Here is a 19,649-nt window from a genome sequence, read left to right as displayed (position 1 = left end):
AAGGTGTTTATCCATTTCATCTAAGTTGTTGAATTTATTGGCATAATGTTAGTTCATAATATTCCTTTATTATCCTTTTACTGTCTGTAGGATCTGTCCTGATGCCCCCTTGTTGCCCTTGATATTAGTAATTTGTGTTTTCTTCCTTTTAGCCTAGTGAGAGTTAATTTTATTGAACTTTTCAAAAAAACCGACTTTTGATTTTGATGGTGTTCTCTATTGGTTGTCCATTTTCTCATCATTGGTTTCTTCATTTATCATTGTTTTCTCCTTTCTTCTACTTATTTTGGGTAGTAGTGGCATAGACATAGATAAATGGGTCAAAATACAGAGCCCTGAAATAGACCTCTACATAGATACTCAATGGTTTTTGAGAATGGTACAAAAGTAATTTAAGGGGGAAAGGAGGTCTTGTCAAGAAACTGTGTGAGAATAGCTAGATATCAATATTGAAAAAAGTGAATCTAAACCTTTACCCCACACCAAAAGCAAAACGAAATAAAAATCATGTGAAATGAATCATTGATTTAAATGTAAGAACCAAAACGATAGAATTTCTAGAAGAAAAAAATAGGAGAAAATCTTTGTGACCTTAAAGTAGTCAAAGATTTTCTGCATAGGACATAAAAAAGCATAAGCAATAAAAGAAAAAAAAAACCCTGATAAATTGGGCTTCATCAAAATGTAAACTTCTGTACTTTGAAAGATACTGTTAAGAAAACAAAAAAAGCAAGCTACGGTGTGGGAGAAAGTATTTGCAAAAATTATATCTGAGAATGACTTGTATCCAGAATATACAAACAACTCTTACAACTTTATAATAAGACAAAGAGTATAATTTAAAAAATAGGTAAAATATTTTAATGGATATTTCACAAAAAGATGTATGAATGACAACACATGAAATGATGTTCAAAAACATTAGTTACCAGTAAAATTCTAATTAAATCACAGTTAGCTAACACTTCATGGCCACTAGCATGGCTAAAATTTAAAAGACTGACTAGACTAAATGTTGGACAGGCTCTCGAGCAGCTGGAACTCTCATACATTGCTGGTGGAAATGTAAAATGGCACATCTCCTTTGGAAAACACTGTAGAAGTTTCTTATAAAGTTAAACCTACACTTTACATATGACACAGTAGTTATACTCCTAGATATTTACCCAAGAGAAATGAAAACGTGTGTTCACGCAAAGACTTATACAAGAATGTGCGTAACAGCTTTATTCCCAGTAGCCCAAAACTAGAAGTTACTCAAATGTCCATCAATAAATGAATGGATAAATATATTGTGGTATACTACTCAGCAATAAAAAGTAACGAACTACCAAAACACACAACAATATAGACGAATCTTGAAAATATCATGCTGAGTGAAAGAATCCGAACACAGGGTCCATACGGTATGATCCCATTCATGTGAAACTTTATAAAAAATCAAATTTAATATAGAGTGACAGAAAGCAGCTAAGTGGTTGTTTGAGGCCAAGAGAGGGGAAGGATAACAGGTAAGGGGCATAAGGGAACCTTTTGGAGTGTTTGAAATATTTCTTGACCGCAGTGGTACTTAGGTGTGTGTGTTGTCAAAACTTATCAAACTGTACCCTTATAATGAATGTATTTTATTATGTACAAATTAACTTCAGTGAAAGAAGTTTCTTTTTTAGTGCCTATCAAATCTGACTGTACTTCAGAATCATCTCCTAAACTTTTTAAAATTCGCATTCTCCCACGCCACGTCATACCCAAGGAATCAATCTCCAGCATTAGACCTGCTCATTTGAGGTTTTTAAACGTTTAGAGGTGATTCTTATTCTCAGCAGGACTTCAGAAATAATTTTTTTTCTTTGCGTGACTTTTCGTTCTAAAGACTCCTAGGATCTAATAAAGTGAAATTTTAGTTATAAAAGGCATTACTGATTTTTTTCGTGGTACTCACGTTCCCACTTGCATTAATGGCTTAAAAAGAACTTTAAGTCTATTTTACTTATTTTAAAAGTTTGCTATTTTTAATAATGTATGCTTAACATTATTATAATACAAAATATAAGAAAGAAAAGAAAAATTTCCCATTATATCACAATTTTTGAGTATTTTACTAAAGATTTGATGCATATTCTTCTAGATATTTTCCTATGCTTGTAGAAAAGGGACATTTATTTTCAAATATTCATTTATGTATTTAGATAGTATGTGCTGAGTGCCTGCTCTGTTGCAGTCATTATACTAGGTCTTGAGATAATGAGCCAAAGAGACTTCTGCCTCCTGTGACTTGCTGTGGGAAGATAGATATTGATTAAATAATAACACAAATATATATATTTAAACTGTAGAAAGTTACAGAAGACAATTATACAATGTTATGAGATTACGTAGTAAAAATTAAAACCTTCTCTGATCCTTGCACCCTAGTTCAGATCCATGCTTTGAAAAGTTTGCTTTTTTGAAAGCATTTAGTACTGCTTAGATAGTATGATGATGATTTATTTGGATAAAACATCTTGTACATGAACATCCTCTTACTAAAGTACTGTTTTTTCCTTTTATTGCTAGTGCTTTTGTATTATTTTAAAATATTAAGAAATCGTGAGTATTTAACTTCAGTGACAGAAAATTGAAAAACAAGATCACTCAACAAATAAGTACTTCCCTGAGTCTTAGTCTGTAACTGTAGCTCAGCTATGTGCTGTAAAATATTTTGTTACTAAAACAGCAGTAGCAACTTGAAAATGTGGCAATCTGTTGTAGCAGCATGTTGGTGGTGGTGGCAGAGGGGTTATTAATGTTGGGATGTGTCAAACACAAGTGTTTTTTAAAATGTGTTACACAAAATACTAATTGTGTTTAATATTAATGGAGAGTATGAAGGATGGAAATTTTCTGTTCATATAAATTTAGGAAATGCAGGGTTAAATGAAGTTAAACATTTTTAACTCTAGGGTTTTTCAGAACCCTTAATATGTTACATTCTGAATCTTTAATATGGAGCTTTAGTACACAGTGACTATGTGACTATGGAACCCTTTTGTGCTTGCCTTATATTTCTATGAATAGATATCTAAGGAGAGAAATAAATCCCCAATTGCATCTAAAAAAATCAGTGGTGTATTTTAAAGATGCACGATAACTTTAATGTAAAAACGTTATTTGACTAGACATGATTTTGTCGCTTATAAACCCTAGATCTGTATTTTGTATTTATATACTGAACTTTTGGGAATTAACTTATACATAACAAAAGAATTAATTCTCCATTCTTGCATCCTTAACTCAGAGAGTAAGGTGGAATTTATGTTTCTCTTGTATTTCAGAACAAAGTAGAAGAGATGACTTAGAAGCTTTAGGTCATATGTTCATGTATTTTCTGAGAGGCAGTCTTCCTTGGCAAGGTTTAAAGGTAATTTTTTTGTGCGTTTACTTATTGAAGTTCATAAATTATTAATATGTTAAGATCCTCTTTTCTAAGTATTTAATTTTAAAATTATTGCCTTCTCAAGCTTTTTTTCTTTCTGTTTTAGGCTGACACATTAAAAGAGAGGTATCAGAAAATTGGAGATACAAAACGAGCCACACCAATAGAAGTGTTATGTGAAAATTTTCCAGGTAATGAATAATGCCACATTGATACAGGTGCTTATACACAGAAAACCAGAACTGCTAATTTTCATTGCTTAAGTTTATAAATACTTTTTTTCATGCCTTAAAAAAAAATGAGCTCAAAACATGATTTAAAATATGTCAGTATTTAGGGCCGGCCCCGTGGCTTAGCGGTTAAGTGCTTGCGCTCCGCTGCTGGCGGCCCGGGTTCGGATCCCGGGCGCGCACCGGCGCACCACTTCTCCGGCTATGCTGAGGCCGCGTCCCACATACAGCAACTAGAAGGATGTGCAGCTGTGACATACAACTATCTACTGGGGCTTTGGGGGGAAAAAAATAAATAAATAAAATCTTAAAAAAAAAAAAAAAAAATATGTCAGTATTTGATGCATAGACTACAGGGGCGATTTGTGTATTTGCTTTTTGTAAGATGGCATTAATAGAAGAAAATTCCATCTTTTAATAGTGCTGACCAGTAACAGCTAAAGGAATATTTTCTTCAGTGACATACTTTTAATAAGTTAAAATATTTGCTAAGAAATACCAACTAAAAAGTTTTGGTGTCCAATGTTAATCATTTGAGTCTCATTATCAAGCTCAAAGGAGGCGTGTGATGTACGATTTAGTCTAGTTTTGAAAATGCGGTAAAATCTTACTAACCTTACTTTTAGGCTAATTTTGTATTGGGAAGCTTTATGAAAATATAGTTTAGCTTTCATGTACACTTTTGGCAACTCAATTTAAGTCAACAAAAATTTACTTAAGATTCCTAAATCAATTAAGGAATGAAAATAATGTATTGCTAATGTATTACAATACCTGCTGTGATTTGTGCAATAATAATAAGTAAAAAGAGAACCAAACTTGAAGATAGAAGACTGAGTTCATATCTCACTTCCATATTTATAGGTTCTCCTGTACAATTCTGGCATTATTATTTTAATAATATCAGCAGCATAATCTCAGGTAGCCCTTTCTCAAGTTTACTGTATTATTCATTGACTGCAAACTTTAATTATATATTTTTCTTTCTTGCTATAACATCTAGACCTGGAAGATTGAAAAAATATATTGGTTGATAGTACTAGCAGCTTAAGTGTAGGCAAATCAGCTGCATGTTATTAAGAAGCCCATACAAATTTCTGCAGCAAAAATGGGGGTGCCAAAGTAAATTAACTAGATGATTAGCTAGAAAATGGAATAGTGAGAGAGTCACCGTGTGAGGAAGGTCACTGGGTGCCACTTTCCTTACCCATTGAGCTGTGTGATCCTGTTCTTTCTGGCTGCTGGGAATGAAGTGGATCAGAAAAGCAGCTAGGTGTTACTTACTTTCTCTTAGTATAGTGATTTTCTGTGGTCTGATGGTGAAACACTGCTTTACCAATTGCTCACTACTTTGCCTGTTGATTTTTATGGCTTTTTCCTTCTTTTCCTTCTGGAAAGTATGACCTTTTGAAAATATATATATCTCTAATACATCTGAGAATTATAATGGCATGCAGAGATTTATATATTACCAAATAATTGTTAAATATATAACCCAGGGGCCAGCCCCATGGCTTAGCAGTTAAGTGCACACGCTCTGCTACTGGCGGCCCGGGTTCGGATCCCGGGCGCGCACCAATGCACCGCTTGTCCAGCCGTGCTGAGGCAGCGTCCCACATGCAGCAACTAGAAGGACGTGCAACTGTGACATGCAACTATCTACTGGGGCTTTGGGGGGAAAAAGGGAAAAAACGGAGGAGGATTGGCAATAGATGTTAGCTCAGGGCCGGTCTTCCTCAGCAAAAAGAGGAGGATTGGCATGGATGTTAGCTCAGGGCTGATCTTCCTCACACACACACACACACAAAATATATATATATATAACCCAGACATTAAAAGAAGATTTAACCTGTACGCCTGTGTTATATTTCTGAGATCTGTTTTAGCTTTATTTTGCTAGGTCAGTTGGTTAGAATACCATTCATAGCCAAGGTTAGAAATTTGAATCCTCTGTTGGTCAGTGAGTGTATGTCACTGATTCTAAAGGGAATCCAGCAAGCCATTGCAAAAGCTTTCATATAAAAATCGGTTCCCACCAATATTTTAAATAATTTTTAAAATTTATCAGCTGAGTATGGTGCTTTGTGATTAAATAATTATGCATTATTAAGTTAAGTCAACCTCTGATACTATCCAAGATTTCTATAAAAGTAATATTGCAAAATAAAAATTTTAGCCTTTCCTAATGAAATGAATCCAAAATAATTTTTATTAAATTAAACCTCTCATTTCTCTTTTGTCCCTGTTTCCTTTCTTCCCTTCTTTTTTTCTTTTTTATTTCATTGAAATTAAATTCATAAAGTTTTAAATTGTGATAGAATTGTGTTACATTTCATGTTTTTATAATGTGTGCTTTTAGATATTTAAATAATTTTATTAATCAGGATATAGAAAAGTATAATCAGAAGAATTTTTGCTTCCTTTCTAGAAGAAATGGCAACATATCTTCGTTATGTAAGAAGACTAGATTTTTTTGAAAAACCGGACTATGACTACCTAAGAAAGCTTTTTACTGACTTGTTTGATCGAAAAGGATATTTGTTTGATTATGAATATGACTGGATTGGTAAACAGTTGGTGAGTAGACTATGCTATATAATAAAATATTACTTATAGTACTTATCTCCTTTTTCATAGTAGAGATCCTTCAATTGAAAAGAATTGAGAACAAATAATTTTTTAAAAAAAGACTTCATTTTATTTCCTTTTTATGGATATTTCAGGTAACACCATACTAAAATTATTCTTTGAATTTTATAAAAACCCCACATTTGAACTCCCTGCTTTTTAGAGTGATGAATTATTTTGCGCTCTTCATTCCTGATTTAGTTCTTAATGTCAAATATACTTTTTTTGTGTAATATTCTAAGGATTGCTTTAAAAAATCAACTAGTTTTGTTTTTTGTTTACTTCAGCGATCTTTCAAAATGTAATTTAAAAATATAAGTTTTAATTATTTTAGCAACTTTAGTTTATCTCTTCGAGTAGATTGATACTCATAAATTGGAGTGCATTTAGATTTTTAAAACTGTACCTAAGTTTTTATAATTAAAAAAATTGTCTTGATTATGACTGTAAGATTGGTGCTCAACACTTAAAGGGACACATCGTTAAATTATTTGTTTGAAGAGGTGACTTCTAAAAAATCAAATAATTATTCTTTTTAGTCCTTTTTTTAATAAGTAAGACTTTCTTACAAAATTGCTTTCAATTATGGCTTACTCAGCGAATTTTTATCCATATTTGGAACTACTGAACTCTCAGATTCAAGTGTTTTTGAACAATAGACTTACATAATTGTTTAATCTATATTTTTCTTAAATCTGAAGTGATTTGAATATATATGGTATCTATGATGCAAATCTGAATTAACTTTGATTATTAAGTTTTGAATTATATTTGAAAGTTAAAAAGTTTTATAAGCATCTTCTGAGTCACACAGTGAACAGTTTCATTAGCTACATTAAAAAATTATTCCCTTAATTTTCTTAAAATAATTTATTCTGTTTATGCATTAGCTTTGAAATGAGAGACATAAACATATTTAAACAAACATAAACAAGAAAACTTTCATTTTTTTGATGTGAAAAAGTAACCTAAAAGTAATGACAGCATTAGAAGGTCTTTTGTTAATATACAAATAACTACTTGGTAAAATATTTAAATATGTTGAAAACACGTTAAAAAGTAGTTATATTCTCTTTGCTTTAACTTGTTAACTTTGACAACATATTTTGAGAATGATATATTTTCTTAAGGCCTTTATTTGTGTGTCTTTTATTTTTTTCCCTGATTCTTTTAAGAAACTATGTGATTTTAAACAAGACTCCTGAAATAGAATGCATTGATGCTAATTGTTATTGTATTGTAGCCTACTCCAGTGGGTGCAATTCAGCAAGATCCTGCTCTATCATCAAACAGAGAAGCACATCCACACAGAGATAAGATGCCACAGTCCAAAAACCAGGTTTGCTGCCCTTTTAGATATGAAATGTCTTAATATGCCTCTGTGTTACTTTCTGACAGTTTATAAATATGTTTGGTATTTTACCTTGCCCAGACGACAGCTTTTTATGTGTGTGCGTATGTGAATATATGTATGTGTACGTGTGTGTGAGTGTATACATACACATGTATATACATATTGAAGGATTGAAATACATATGTTTTTATTCAATAGATAAAACAGATATAAACAATATAACCTATAAGACATGATTTCATAATGAGTGGCTAAGAGCTCACTCAGTCTCTAGAATCAGACATACCTGGATATGGCTTGACTCTGGGCAAATTACTCAATCTCTCAAAGCCTCGGTTCTCTCATCTATAGATATAATAGAAATAATGCATGTTAATTCCTAGCATATAGTTAAACTTTCAATAAATCTTAGCTCTTGTGGCTGGTGTTACTGTTATCATGCTTATTATAATAAATTCACAGGTAACTACATTACAAAGCAGGGTAAGCTCTATTGCATCAAATGTATGATATTAAAGGGCCGTGGAGGATCGTTGGAATATGTGGGATCTATAAAGATTTTATGGAGAAGGTGGCTTTTGAGATGAGCCTGAAGAATGAATGGAATTTTTAAAGGCAGATGAAAGTATAAGGGCATTTTGGGGAGAATGAACAGTACAAAATATGAAGCAGAAGTTTAAAAATGTGGATTTGTTTGAAGAATAGCAAGCAGTTCGGAGAGTAGAGTCAAGACAAGCCATAGAAGATCTGTCAGGAGTTAAGTGTTTCTGTTTCCTGGGTAAGGTAATTGAAAGCTGTTGCAATTTTAAGCAGTGTTTTCCCTTTTCTCTTTTTTGTAACAAGAAGCTTTATTGAAGCTATCTTTGAAGTAAAAAATTTTGCCATCCCCCTGAGTTTTTAAACAATGTCTTCAGGATTTTTGGTTATAACCCTTTTTGGAGAAAGATAGTGTGTTATCCTTTTTTCTTTTAATGTCTTTTATCTCATTAGAGTTCAAGTGAGGGTTAAACAAGAGATGGAAAATCAAAGGAAAGAACACAACTTATTAAAAAATCAGAGCAAAATAAAATGCTCCATTTAGGAGATATTTGACAATATTATGCTATAAAGTAACAGCCAATTTAGAAAGATTAGTTTTAGAATTTTGCCTTAGAAAAATGAGGACAATAAAGGGTCTTATACATAAATTATTTCAAATATAGATGACAACTAATTGATAGCTTGAATACGCGTATAAGATGCTGTATATAGAAAGAAATGGCCAAAAGTCAAGACTTGGAGATTGTGTTTTATAAATCAGAGTTAATTTTTCAAATGTACTTGGAAGAAGAGCAATAATTCGTGTTCTCTGAAGATCTCCACTTGAGCTCTTAGGTATTGTAATAAATGAAACTCTTCTTTTATTATTGAATTAAATTATAATTTAACTATTTTAGAGTTTAACTTTCTACATATTTCAGACACGTCTTGCTGGCTAGATTGTGAGCTCACTGAGGGTGGGAACTGTATTTTATTTGTGTAGTCCTTGTTGCACTAAATGTAAGGAGTCAATTTTTTTTTTTCTGGAAATTCTTTAGGATAGCTTATATATTGAATTTGAAATGTGGATATGCAGACTGTCATGATAGAAAAGTTGTATATCTAGAAAAAATTTCTTAAATATCTATGAAGCGGTAAACAGTTTAAATTATGTGGGAAACCCATAGTTCACAATCCCAAAGGAAGAAAAGTTAATTTTTTTTTTTTTTTTTTGGTGAGGAAGATTGGCTCTGAGCTAACATCTGTTGCCAATCTTCCCCTTTTCACTTGAGGACAATTGTCCCTGAGCTAACATCTGTGCTAGTCTTTCTCTGCTTTCTATGTGGGATGCCGCCACAGCATGGCTTGATGAGCGGTGTGTAGGTCCGTGCCCGTGATCCGAATTTGCTAACCCTGGGCCACCAAAGCAGAGTGTGTGAACTTAACCACTATGCCACCAGGCTGTCCCCCAAAAATTAATTCTTTAAATGACTGAAACCTTTGTAATATCCCCAGATAAACAATTTGTAACCTCGAGTCAATAGTTGAAGTTTAGGGGATCCTGAAATTTTCTAGAAATGAAATTTTCTAGAAAGTGTTAGGTGCATGTAAATGTTTGTTTGGAGGAGAAGTTGCATAACTTTTACTATCTTCTTAAAGAATTCCATGACCCCCAAATGTTGCCTATTGTCCTAGGCAACATTTAGATATTTGACTCAATTTTAGCGTCATTTTCATTCTTTCATCTTCTTTAGATTTGATCTCATCTAATTTATTTCAGTTTAAGCTATAAATCTGGTAAATCCGGGTGATGAATTTGGAAGGTTTAATGAAAAAGACTAATAATAGAACTAATCATAATTGTTTGATGACATACTTCATGCCATACAGTATGTGATTTTGCATTGTACAATTTAATTTAGGAAGCTTAGTGCCAGAACGTTTATTCATTGTGTCTACTTGAATTTGACTTCTCTTCTCTCAAAAGGTTGTTCTGGCCACTGATATACTTAGCCTCCCTATAGCCCAATGTACTTGGCAATTCGTGGCAAGATTTTCTTGATTTTGGTTGAAAAAGAAAGAAAAACACAGCACTGAAAGCTTTAGAACATTTGTAATTGTGGTAAGGAGCTATGTGGTATTACTGGAAGAGCAGTAGGTTCTGAGTTTGAATCCCTACTGTACTCCTTGCTACTTGCCTGACCTTAGGGAAGTATTTAACATCTTGATGTCTTCATTAGTAAAATGAGGATGATACTATCTATCTCAAAATGAGATAACACATATAGAACAGCTAATGTAGAACCAAACATGTAAGAGAAACTTAAATATTGTATTCCTTCCCCTTCTTTTTATTAGTGCTCTCCACATTTTCCTGAAACATAGAAATTGACCCCTATTCAGCAACTACCTCTAATTCTGCTAGTAGATTATTAGTTTGTGGATATTTCCGTGCAAATTTGCCAAGTCATCTAAAAACATAAGGAATTATCAGCCTGTTTCATGGAAATGGGTTCTTTAATTTGAACCAGATAAAAAGAGATCAAAGAAGCAAAGCAATTCATATATGTAGGATTGTCACTTAAAAAAAATTGTTTGTCATATCCTCATAGTATTTTATATAACATTTCTCACTTTTCAAAGAACTTTTCTGTTTTCTCATATTATCCTCACAATCAGAAACAGTGTACTAAGCAAGAGAGAAAAGTTTTCTAGGATCCTAAGGACAGCTATTTAAGGACTGTCTGTTTTACCTGGCTAGAAGTAGTTCCTCATCAGAAAACCAATGGGGACCTCTACTGTAAGAAAATATAGTGGATGACTTTTTAGTACTTTCATGATTTATTTGGAGTGCTTTCTTAGGCACGTCATTTTTACCTCCCTAGGTCTTTGTTAACTTCACTTTTAAAGTTAGAGGGTGGAGTCTATGATATCTAAAATCCTTTCACTTCTAAAATTCTGTGGTTCTATTTTATTTTTATGATTGATCATTCCATAATTGTAGCAATTTAACTAAAATCTCTCCACATTCAGTATGCGAAGATAACTGCATCTGTGATTCAGAATAGTCAGGGTACTTTAAATTTCCTTTTATACGTTTGTTTTCTATATTATAAGGATGAGATGTTTAACATATTGGGTTTTTCTTCTTCCATGCATGCCACATGCATTAAATAAATGGCAGTCGGCAGACCACAGGGCAGCTTGGGACTCCCAGCAGGCAAATCCCCACCATTTGAGAGCTCACCTTGCAGCAGACAGACATGGTGGCTCGGTACAGGTATTTTCTGATTTTTGCATGAGTGATTATTTCCCAAATTTTACAACTAACCCTTTTTTGGAACTCATGGCATGATTTCATATCCTAATGAAAAACTTGTTGCTGAACCCTCCATAATACTATTCCTTTGTATTTAACCAAAAAACAAAATTAACATGGTCTAGAAAGACCACCAGGGATACTAAGATTTTGCCTTTGTTCATTTTTGCAAGTATATGCAACGATATTTGTCAGTCATACAAAAGGTTAGAGAAACAAACTGTGTTATTTGAAATATGTGTTAAACTTGATTTTCCAGTAATAAGCTCAATCTTTTTTAATGTTTTAAGTAACAGAACATTTTTATATCTTTTCCCTTTCATTGATTTTGCCTCCTTCAAAGTTAAGTCAGTTAGGTAGGTATCTAACTTTTTTTCATCCTTAGTACTCAGAATGTGCTTTCTGATTAATTGGTCAAATAAACATGACCCTAATCTTTATAATGGTATATTTTGTTTGTACTTGTAGAAAATATCAGATGTAGAAAATAATTTCAAAGACAAGTATTTATTAAATATTTCCCACAATTTTCTGGATATTTACAAAAATTTAAAGCAGTCCCTTGTTTTTTTAATGTGTTCCTTTTTTTTTCCCTTTTCTATACACTTGAGATAGTTACTATAGTTACTATATTCTGCCCTCCCATGCCCCCTAAATTTTAATCTTTTATGTGTATTGTAGAAATAGGAAGAGATTACTGAGTCTTATTTCTTTTAATATATCAGTTTAAGGTAATCTAAATACTGGTTTAAAGTAATGGAAAGGATAAATATTATCTCAATCCATTTCAATTTAGAATCTGTTTAAAAAAATTTGATTTTTTTCCACCACGTATTTTCACTTGAACAATTTTCCATTATGTTTTGTGAAATTTGCATTTTTCTTAGTGTGTGTATGTAAATATATATATGTATATATTTAACCTACTGAATCTATGCTCTGGATTTTATTCTTTCTTGATTTAAATTCTAAAATCAATTCTTGATTAAATCTTATAAGTTCTCATGTTTTAGAGAGAATTTAAATTATGTAACCAAATATTTTTATAGAACTTTGTAGTCTATGGAACTTTCAGTCGTGTGTAATGGAAGTATTTGAATAGTTCTATAAAAGTCTAGAATGAGGGACTCAGAGGCAAGGGTGCCTGAATTGTAAAATATTTTGTGACCTCAATTCATATAATTGGAAAAGTTAATTGAGCAAATTATATTTAATTTGCATACCACAAACTAGATTGTGTATATATCTGTATACATTTACATGTTTCTAAGTGTTGTATGTTTTTATTGCAAGTGTCTTGCTCAGTGTTCAGGGAAATCTGCAACAATTAAGACGCTATCAGAAAGCTTTCCTACCACTTCTGGACCATTACCACAAGTTTATTTTCTTAGCATCTTCTTACTCTATGGGATTCCTAAAGGTGGCTCATGGGATCGCTTTGGACTATCAAAGGGTGAATGAGTTTTATTATTGGCTCGTCACTCCAGTATGTTCTGTTTTTTCAGAGATATTTCAACTCTGCTCATTTCTCATCATCTCTTTAAAACTTTTCTGCCTATAGAGACTACATCTGACTTCATTCTGATATTCAATAAGTGATCAATTTTACTTAGGAGAATTCTAGTAATACATAGGTAAAACAAAAAATTTTACACTAATTTTATTGACTTCCTGCATATATTTTACAACATTAATTTAACCTGATATGATGGATATTAAACAAATTTGACTGTCATGAAAGCTTACTAGCAGCCTAAGTAAAAATCATGCCTGAATCTTGCCCCACCGTAAAATATTGAAATCATTTATAATTTATATTCTATCCACTTTCAAAATTTGAAAAGTTGTAGTATGACTAATCAAATTGTATAATTGGACTAATAAAATTGTAATTTAAAACTAGTAATAAGAAGACAGAAAGTGCCTAAAATCTAAGATAATATAATTACTATAATTAAATACTATATGTGATTCTGAACAAAGGAAGAAAGGAAAATAATGTATTCCATCCTTCTCATCATCTTATAAAGGGTATAGATAAAGAGAAAAAACCTTTTTACTAATACAAAAGTATGAGAAGAATTTTCCTTGAGGTTCTTTGTGTGGTGGTGGTTAAACCACCTACTAGACAAAGTTTCAAGCATTGGCTTTGCAGGAGATGGCAATTAAAAAATTATCCTCAACAAATACTAAGGGCATATCATCAAATAGTTTCTCAGGAAAGATATTTCCATAATAAATAGATAGCTATCTAGTAATAAAATGTGACACAGATTTAGCATATTCAGAAACAATCCACTTTGGGCCTATGGCATTCATCCCTCATCTGCCACTGCGCTCTTTTCCATTGCTGAGAGTTGCTGTCAGTGTGGAATCACAAAGCATTCCAGGCTGGTTCTAGTTGGCATGCAAGGTGAAACCTCTTGCCATTTTGACCTACAGAAAGATCCTCAGATATTCATTATTTCAGATGTGCTTTTATAGGAACCAAATAGTGGAGTCTAAATTTGAACTCCGTGTCTTTCTGGAATTAGTATATATATTACAGATCAGACGTATAGGTTACCAGGTTGATTTCATTGTGGTTAAGAGCATAAGCTCTGGAGTCAAATTTGAGTTCAAATTCTGTGCCTTAGATTACTCATCAGTGAGACGGAGATATTCATAATACTTTTACCTCATGGTTTTATTGTGAGAATTTAATTTTTTAAAAAAGTATTTGGCATAGAAGCTGGGGCTTAGGAAGTACTAAATAGTAGAATAATCTATTGCTTTTGCAAATTCAGAAACTTGACTAGTGTTTTTATCCATCTCTGGGAAGTCAAGTAAAAAGGTGCAGCCAAAAGAAAGCATTATCAGTGGAATTTATCTAATTTTATTCTAGCTCTTTAGTGAAATCATGTTAATTCATTAACCGGAGAGATACAGCTATACATTTGATAAACTTTTCCTGCTCAAGAGACTAAGAATGATATTCAAATACCTAATAACAGAGATATGGTGCCTGTCCCCCTGGAGCTTTCAGTCAAGGGGGAAGGCTAATGAACAAGCAGAGTGGTAAGTGGAGAAAGTACAGTGTGCTATGAGAATGTATAGGAGAAGCACCTCACCTGGATTTAGTGGGTTAAGATTTCCTGGAAAAAGTGATATCTGTTTATGTTTTACTTTTTCACATGTTTTCAAAGTAAAGCATCAGTAGGAATTAGCACTTGAAGAAGGTAGAAGGGCTCAAGAGAAGAGTGTATCAGGCAAGAATACAATATGTGTAAGGTTGTGGAAGAGACGGAGACATAGTGAGGAACTGAATAAAATTCAGTCAAGCTGGTATGTGCTGAGAAATGAAACTGAGAGGTAGGCAGGAGGCAAATCATGAAGGACCTAACAGGTCTTGTTATTAAATTTGAACTTTATTCTGAGGATATTGGGTAGCCATGGAGAATTAGATAGAGAACTAACTTGATTAGATTAGTGTTTTCTAAAGATTACTTTTGCTGGAGACAAGGTTGAAGGGAGACAAGTCTAAGGCAGGGACACAGCTATCAAAATTCTCTAGCTGAGGAGAAATGATGGGTAGTGGAGATGAAGAGAAATAAAAAGGACTTGAAAGATGTTTAGAAGGTAGACTTTAGTTGGGTATGGGGGCTGAGGGGAAAGGAAGAGTTCAATTATCCCTTTTTGATATATTTCTACCTGGCAAATCTGGATCTCCAAAATTACGTTTTAAAATGTACCTCTAGCAGCAGATAGTGCTAATCTCTAATTCCATTGTAGCCGTGCCTTTCACTGTAGCACCACTTCTTTGAGTTCAATGCTAACTGAAAACCTGATCCCATAAAGCTGAGAGGTAATTGCAAGCAGAGGGGAGAAGACAAATATTAAGAACACTACTGAAAAACTATTTTACACGGTATGGTATACCTCCTGATTGTTTGGAAATCTCTAGTTGTACAGCCTTTGGTTTGCATTTAAGGAATAATGTGACTGAACACCTGGGGCAAAAAGGGCAGAATCACGAATGGTGCAGAGGTGTTGTGCAGCCAGGCGCTGTTGATGAAAATGAAAGAATAATGTTAATTGTTGTAATAAGCAGTCTGGTATTTTAGTCAGTATAACTTTAGAAATGCAAGTACAGGTGATGATAACAGAAAAAGAGTTAGATGAATGTATTTTGAACTGGTAAGAAAACATATATAGTTCAGAGTCGGAGGAGTAACAGATGCCATATCTCAGTCAGTTCTCCTTTACATTAAATGTCAATACTGAGCTTTCTAAAACATTTCAAATAACCAGTTTCAGTTTTCTCCATCAAATCTTTGAAAATACAGAGGTACTAACAAGGAAAAAAACTAAGTGATTAGTACAATTATATCTTTCTATTTATAGTTTTCTGGGGTACTGAAATCTGCAAAAGAGAGGCTGTAGAAGGAGAGTAGTTACATGTATTTATTACATAAATAATTTCCAGCTCATCTCCTTTAGTTTAGTTTAGGAAATTCATTGTCTAGTTGTCATTGGGGCAGATCATCATTATGAATTTATTTTGATATATTATTTTACAGTAACATTTTACAATAACATCTCAAAAGACTGGAATACTCAAAGAATATAGTGCTCTGCTTAATACTTCTGTAAGTGAAAGTTAGATTGAAAATCCGTTTTGGTTCATCTTTGTTGAAAATCAATGAGAATGTCACTATGCCTTCAGGTCATCAGTTGGAATATCACAGTTATAAGTCTAGCTAGAATATGTAAGAAAGTTGGTTTCATATAGTACCCGTGAACTCTAGCACAGGTCCAATAACCTCTTTGGGAATTACTCTTTTAACTATATCTCATTTATTAGTGTGCTTTCTTATAGTTGACTTTTAGAAAAAGCTGAGTGCATAAGTAAAATATATGTCTTAGTATTTCTAATATGTTTATTGATTAGATGGAGATCTGGTTAATTAACATATTGAGCCTCTACCAAGCACTTGATAATATGTTTACAAGAACTCAAATAGAAATTAGGAAGATAGTAGTAAAATTAATTTGTATGAATTCATTGTATTTGCAAAGTATATTAGTTGGCCTTTTAAAATCATTGACTGCAAAGATACCATGTGTTGTCTTTGATTGTACTCAAAAGTCTATGAGAATGACTTCTTTGGGAATTAGATTGGGTGGGCAGCCATTAAGTGAACCATCATTTATCTCCCACGCTTAGCTGCAGTCTGCCCTCCTCCACCCCCTTAAACTCTGATATACTAATAGTAAAACTGCAGTCTGGTTGCCTTTTTTTTGCCTCTTAAAATAAGAACTGCACTAAGTTTCTTATCAAAGTGGGAATATCAGAGAAAACTTCTTTAGGAACAATAAGAACAAAAAACTGTAAAACACCTGAATTATTTTTGAAATGTTAAACCTCAAAGCATCTGACATTTTTAGATATACTTTCACTAAGGAAATCAGGCTGATAAACATTTATATTTCAGAGACTGTTATGTACCAGTGTGAGTTATAATTCTAGAAATGTCACCTAAGTAGAATCACTCTTTGGAATTTGGCTTATAAAAATAATTTTGTATATATTTTATTGATTGATTTAGGTTTCCAGGAATATAATGACACATTATTTATAATATTATGCCTTTGTTTCTTCTTTGTAAAATCCCTTTGCAAAAAGACTACTAGTTTTATTAAGTGAAAACAATTTTGATGCCATGATTCACTCTCAAGTCACCAGTGTTAAGTAGGCCAACTTTGCAGGAGAACCGTGTTATCGCACTGATTCTATTCTGACCCTGGGAAATTGGGGTTTATTCAGAGGGTTAGAGATCTAGGAAGCCCAGGAAAAATTACATTAAAAAATTACCTAAAGGTAGTTGTTACTTCCTTCTGGTCTGGTTCTGGTCAATCAGGTAGAATGGGACTTGAAACATTTCACTAAAATAAAATTTACTAAAGTCAGGTATGAGTTTGTGTGAACTGAAGTAAATCAGATTGTATAATTACAGTGCATATGTACTTGCTGGAAATTTAGAATAGCTGGGTTTTAAATTTTCACGTGTGCAGCTTAAAGTAAGGGAAGGCACATTCGAGGAGCTGCCTATAGTTCAAGGTGGAGTCCCTCCAACTATCTGGGGCCATTGAACAAAAAGGAGGAAAAAGAACCTGTTGAATGTTACATTGAGGGAAGAGCGATGGAAATTGTTCACTGAACTGTTTTGATGATGTGCTGCATGTAAGACACTCTGCTGGTTACAGGTAGTAGAGAATACAAAAGTGTAAGGTAAAAAGTGTAAGGAATTCTGCTTTCTAGCTCCGTTCCAGTTCAGTGTAGGGGCTCTGACATTTTAAAGATTAAGAATAAAGAACCAAATTATGTTTGATAGTTAGAACAAATAATTATTTTTAAGTGTTTTCAGAAAGAAATAAAGAGAAAAAATTGGCACAGAGCTTGATAGAATGACAGAAGGGAGGAAGCAGGTGCCCCAGAAGCAGAGAGGCAGAGTTAGGCATAGGAGTGTTCCTCTCCATGGGTTCTTTCTAAAGATGATCAAGGCAGTTTTGTGTGTTTTCAGCTGTAGGCACAAATGCAATGTTCATTTCTAAGTACTTGTTCCACATAGGATATGGGAAACTGAACTTTCATAATTCCTGAATTAATCCAGATATATTAGTTGATTTCTAGTTACTTTCCTTGAAGTAGGGGGGAGAGGGGCCTCTTTGTCCACACTAGAATATCAGGTCCATGAGGGCAGGGATGTTTGTCTTGTTTATGGTATTCCAAGTTCCTAGGACACTGCCTGGACTGTTGTAGCCTCTCAGTAAGAACTTTTGAATTAATTTTTAGAAATATGGGGCTCTCTAAATGGTACTCTTAAGTCTAGTAGTAGTCCATCTGTGGTGGCTAGGCCTTTGATATGTTAACATTTGTTTTTCTTGTAAAGCGATCAGGTAGGGGAAGCATCAAAGATGATTCTTAGATTTTGAGCCTGGAGATCTGGGAAGATGCTAGGGCTTTAGTAGAAATTGGAACCATAGGAAGAGTAACAAATTTAAGAGAAAGTGTGATAGATTTGGTTTTGGAAATACTGAGTTTGAGATGCCAAACTCGGTCTAGCTAAACGAATATGTGGGCGAGTGGTTAGGCTCAGGGAGTCCTCTACATAGAGGTGATAGTTGAAGCCATTATTGTAGGTGAAACTGACAGTAATAATGATGGCCACCATTTATTGAGTTCTTACTATATGCCAGTCATGGTGCTTTGTATGTTGATTTCATTTCATTCTCCTATCAACCTTGTTAGATAGATACTACTGTTTCCCATTTCATAGTTGAGAACAGTGAGGTTTAAGCAAGATAAGGTATGTTTCCCAGGATCACATAGCTAGTAAGTGGTAGAGCTAGGTTTTGAATCTAGACTCGTCTTACTGCAAAGTCATCCGCTGGTGCCAAGTGATAAAAAAATGTACAGGAAAATGAGGACTAAGCAAAGACCACTTGCATATATTTTCTAGGAATTGTTGGTAACCTTCAAAAGAACTCTTATTAGAGTTCTGATGTGGGGACAGAGTACAGATTGCAAGGAGTTAAGGAATAAATGAATGGAAAACTTTATAAAAATGCAAGTGGTAAGTTAAAAAAGCACATTAGGGGAAAGCAAGAATAAATAGGACAGTAAAGTGACTTTGCAGGACCAATAGAATTTGGGAGTTTTGTTATGGTTTTTATCTTGTTTTAGGATTTCATTCATGCATGCATTTATTTATTTCAATGAATATTTGTTGAGTGCCTATTCTGTGCCAGGTATAGTGGGGAGATACAGTAGGGGACAACACAAGGTTCTTGCTGTCACAGAGCTTAATTTTAATGGAGGCAGGGATGGGGATGTGTCAAGAAACACATCAATCAGTCAGTCAGAAAAACATAACATGGATAAGTGCTGTACAAAAAGTTAAAAATAGAATATAACATGACTCTGTCTGTGTGGAAGTTTTAGATTATATGATGGAAAAGGCCTGTTTTAGAGACATTCTCTCAGAATCTGAAAGGTAGGAAGACAGCCAATAAGCAGGAAGAGAGTTCTAGGCAGTGAAATAGGTAATGCCGAGGCCTTCAGGTGGGGGTAAGCTTGACATATTGAATGGAAGTTAGAGAGCAAAGGGGAAGGTGGTATGAGATCAGAAAGGTAGGCAGGAT

The 19,649-nt window shown here is 33.4% G+C and overlaps 1 protein-coding gene across 15 annotated transcripts in view; it reads left to right on the top strand.

Annotated features, from left to right (window-relative positions):
• CSNK1G3 (casein kinase 1 gamma 3) overlaps positions 1-19,649 on the top strand; it is a 112,885-nt gene that overhangs the window by 80,448 nt on the left and 12,788 nt on the right. For 7 of the 15 annotated variants that reach the window (XM_087429870.1, XM_087429869.1, XM_087429866.1 and 4 more), the window contains 5 exons: positions 3,315-3,400; positions 3,522-3,606; positions 6,074-6,222; positions 7,517-7,612; positions 11,331-11,426. In XM_087429870.1, the coding sequence (XP_087285996.1) occupies positions 3,315-3,400; positions 3,522-3,606; positions 6,074-6,222; positions 7,517-7,612; positions 11,331-11,426 (512 nt within the window). The remainder of the gene's footprint in view (positions 1-3,314; positions 3,401-3,521; positions 3,607-6,073; positions 6,223-7,516; positions 7,613-11,330; positions 11,427-19,649) is intronic. The other 8 variants (XM_087429871.1, XM_087429874.1, XM_087429876.1 and 5 more) reach the window with 3 other exon arrangements.

Source organism: Ceratotherium simum, chromosome 4 (genome assembly GCF_057802395.1).
Source record: "Ceratotherium simum simum isolate JZ-2026a chromosome 4, ASM5780239v1, whole genome shotgun sequence".
In the NCBI taxonomy this organism is placed as follows: Eukaryota; Metazoa; Chordata; class Mammalia; order Perissodactyla; family Rhinocerotidae; genus Ceratotherium; species Ceratotherium simum.
Note: the sequence above shows the minus strand (reverse complement) of the source record. Positions and strands in the feature narration are given on the sequence as shown.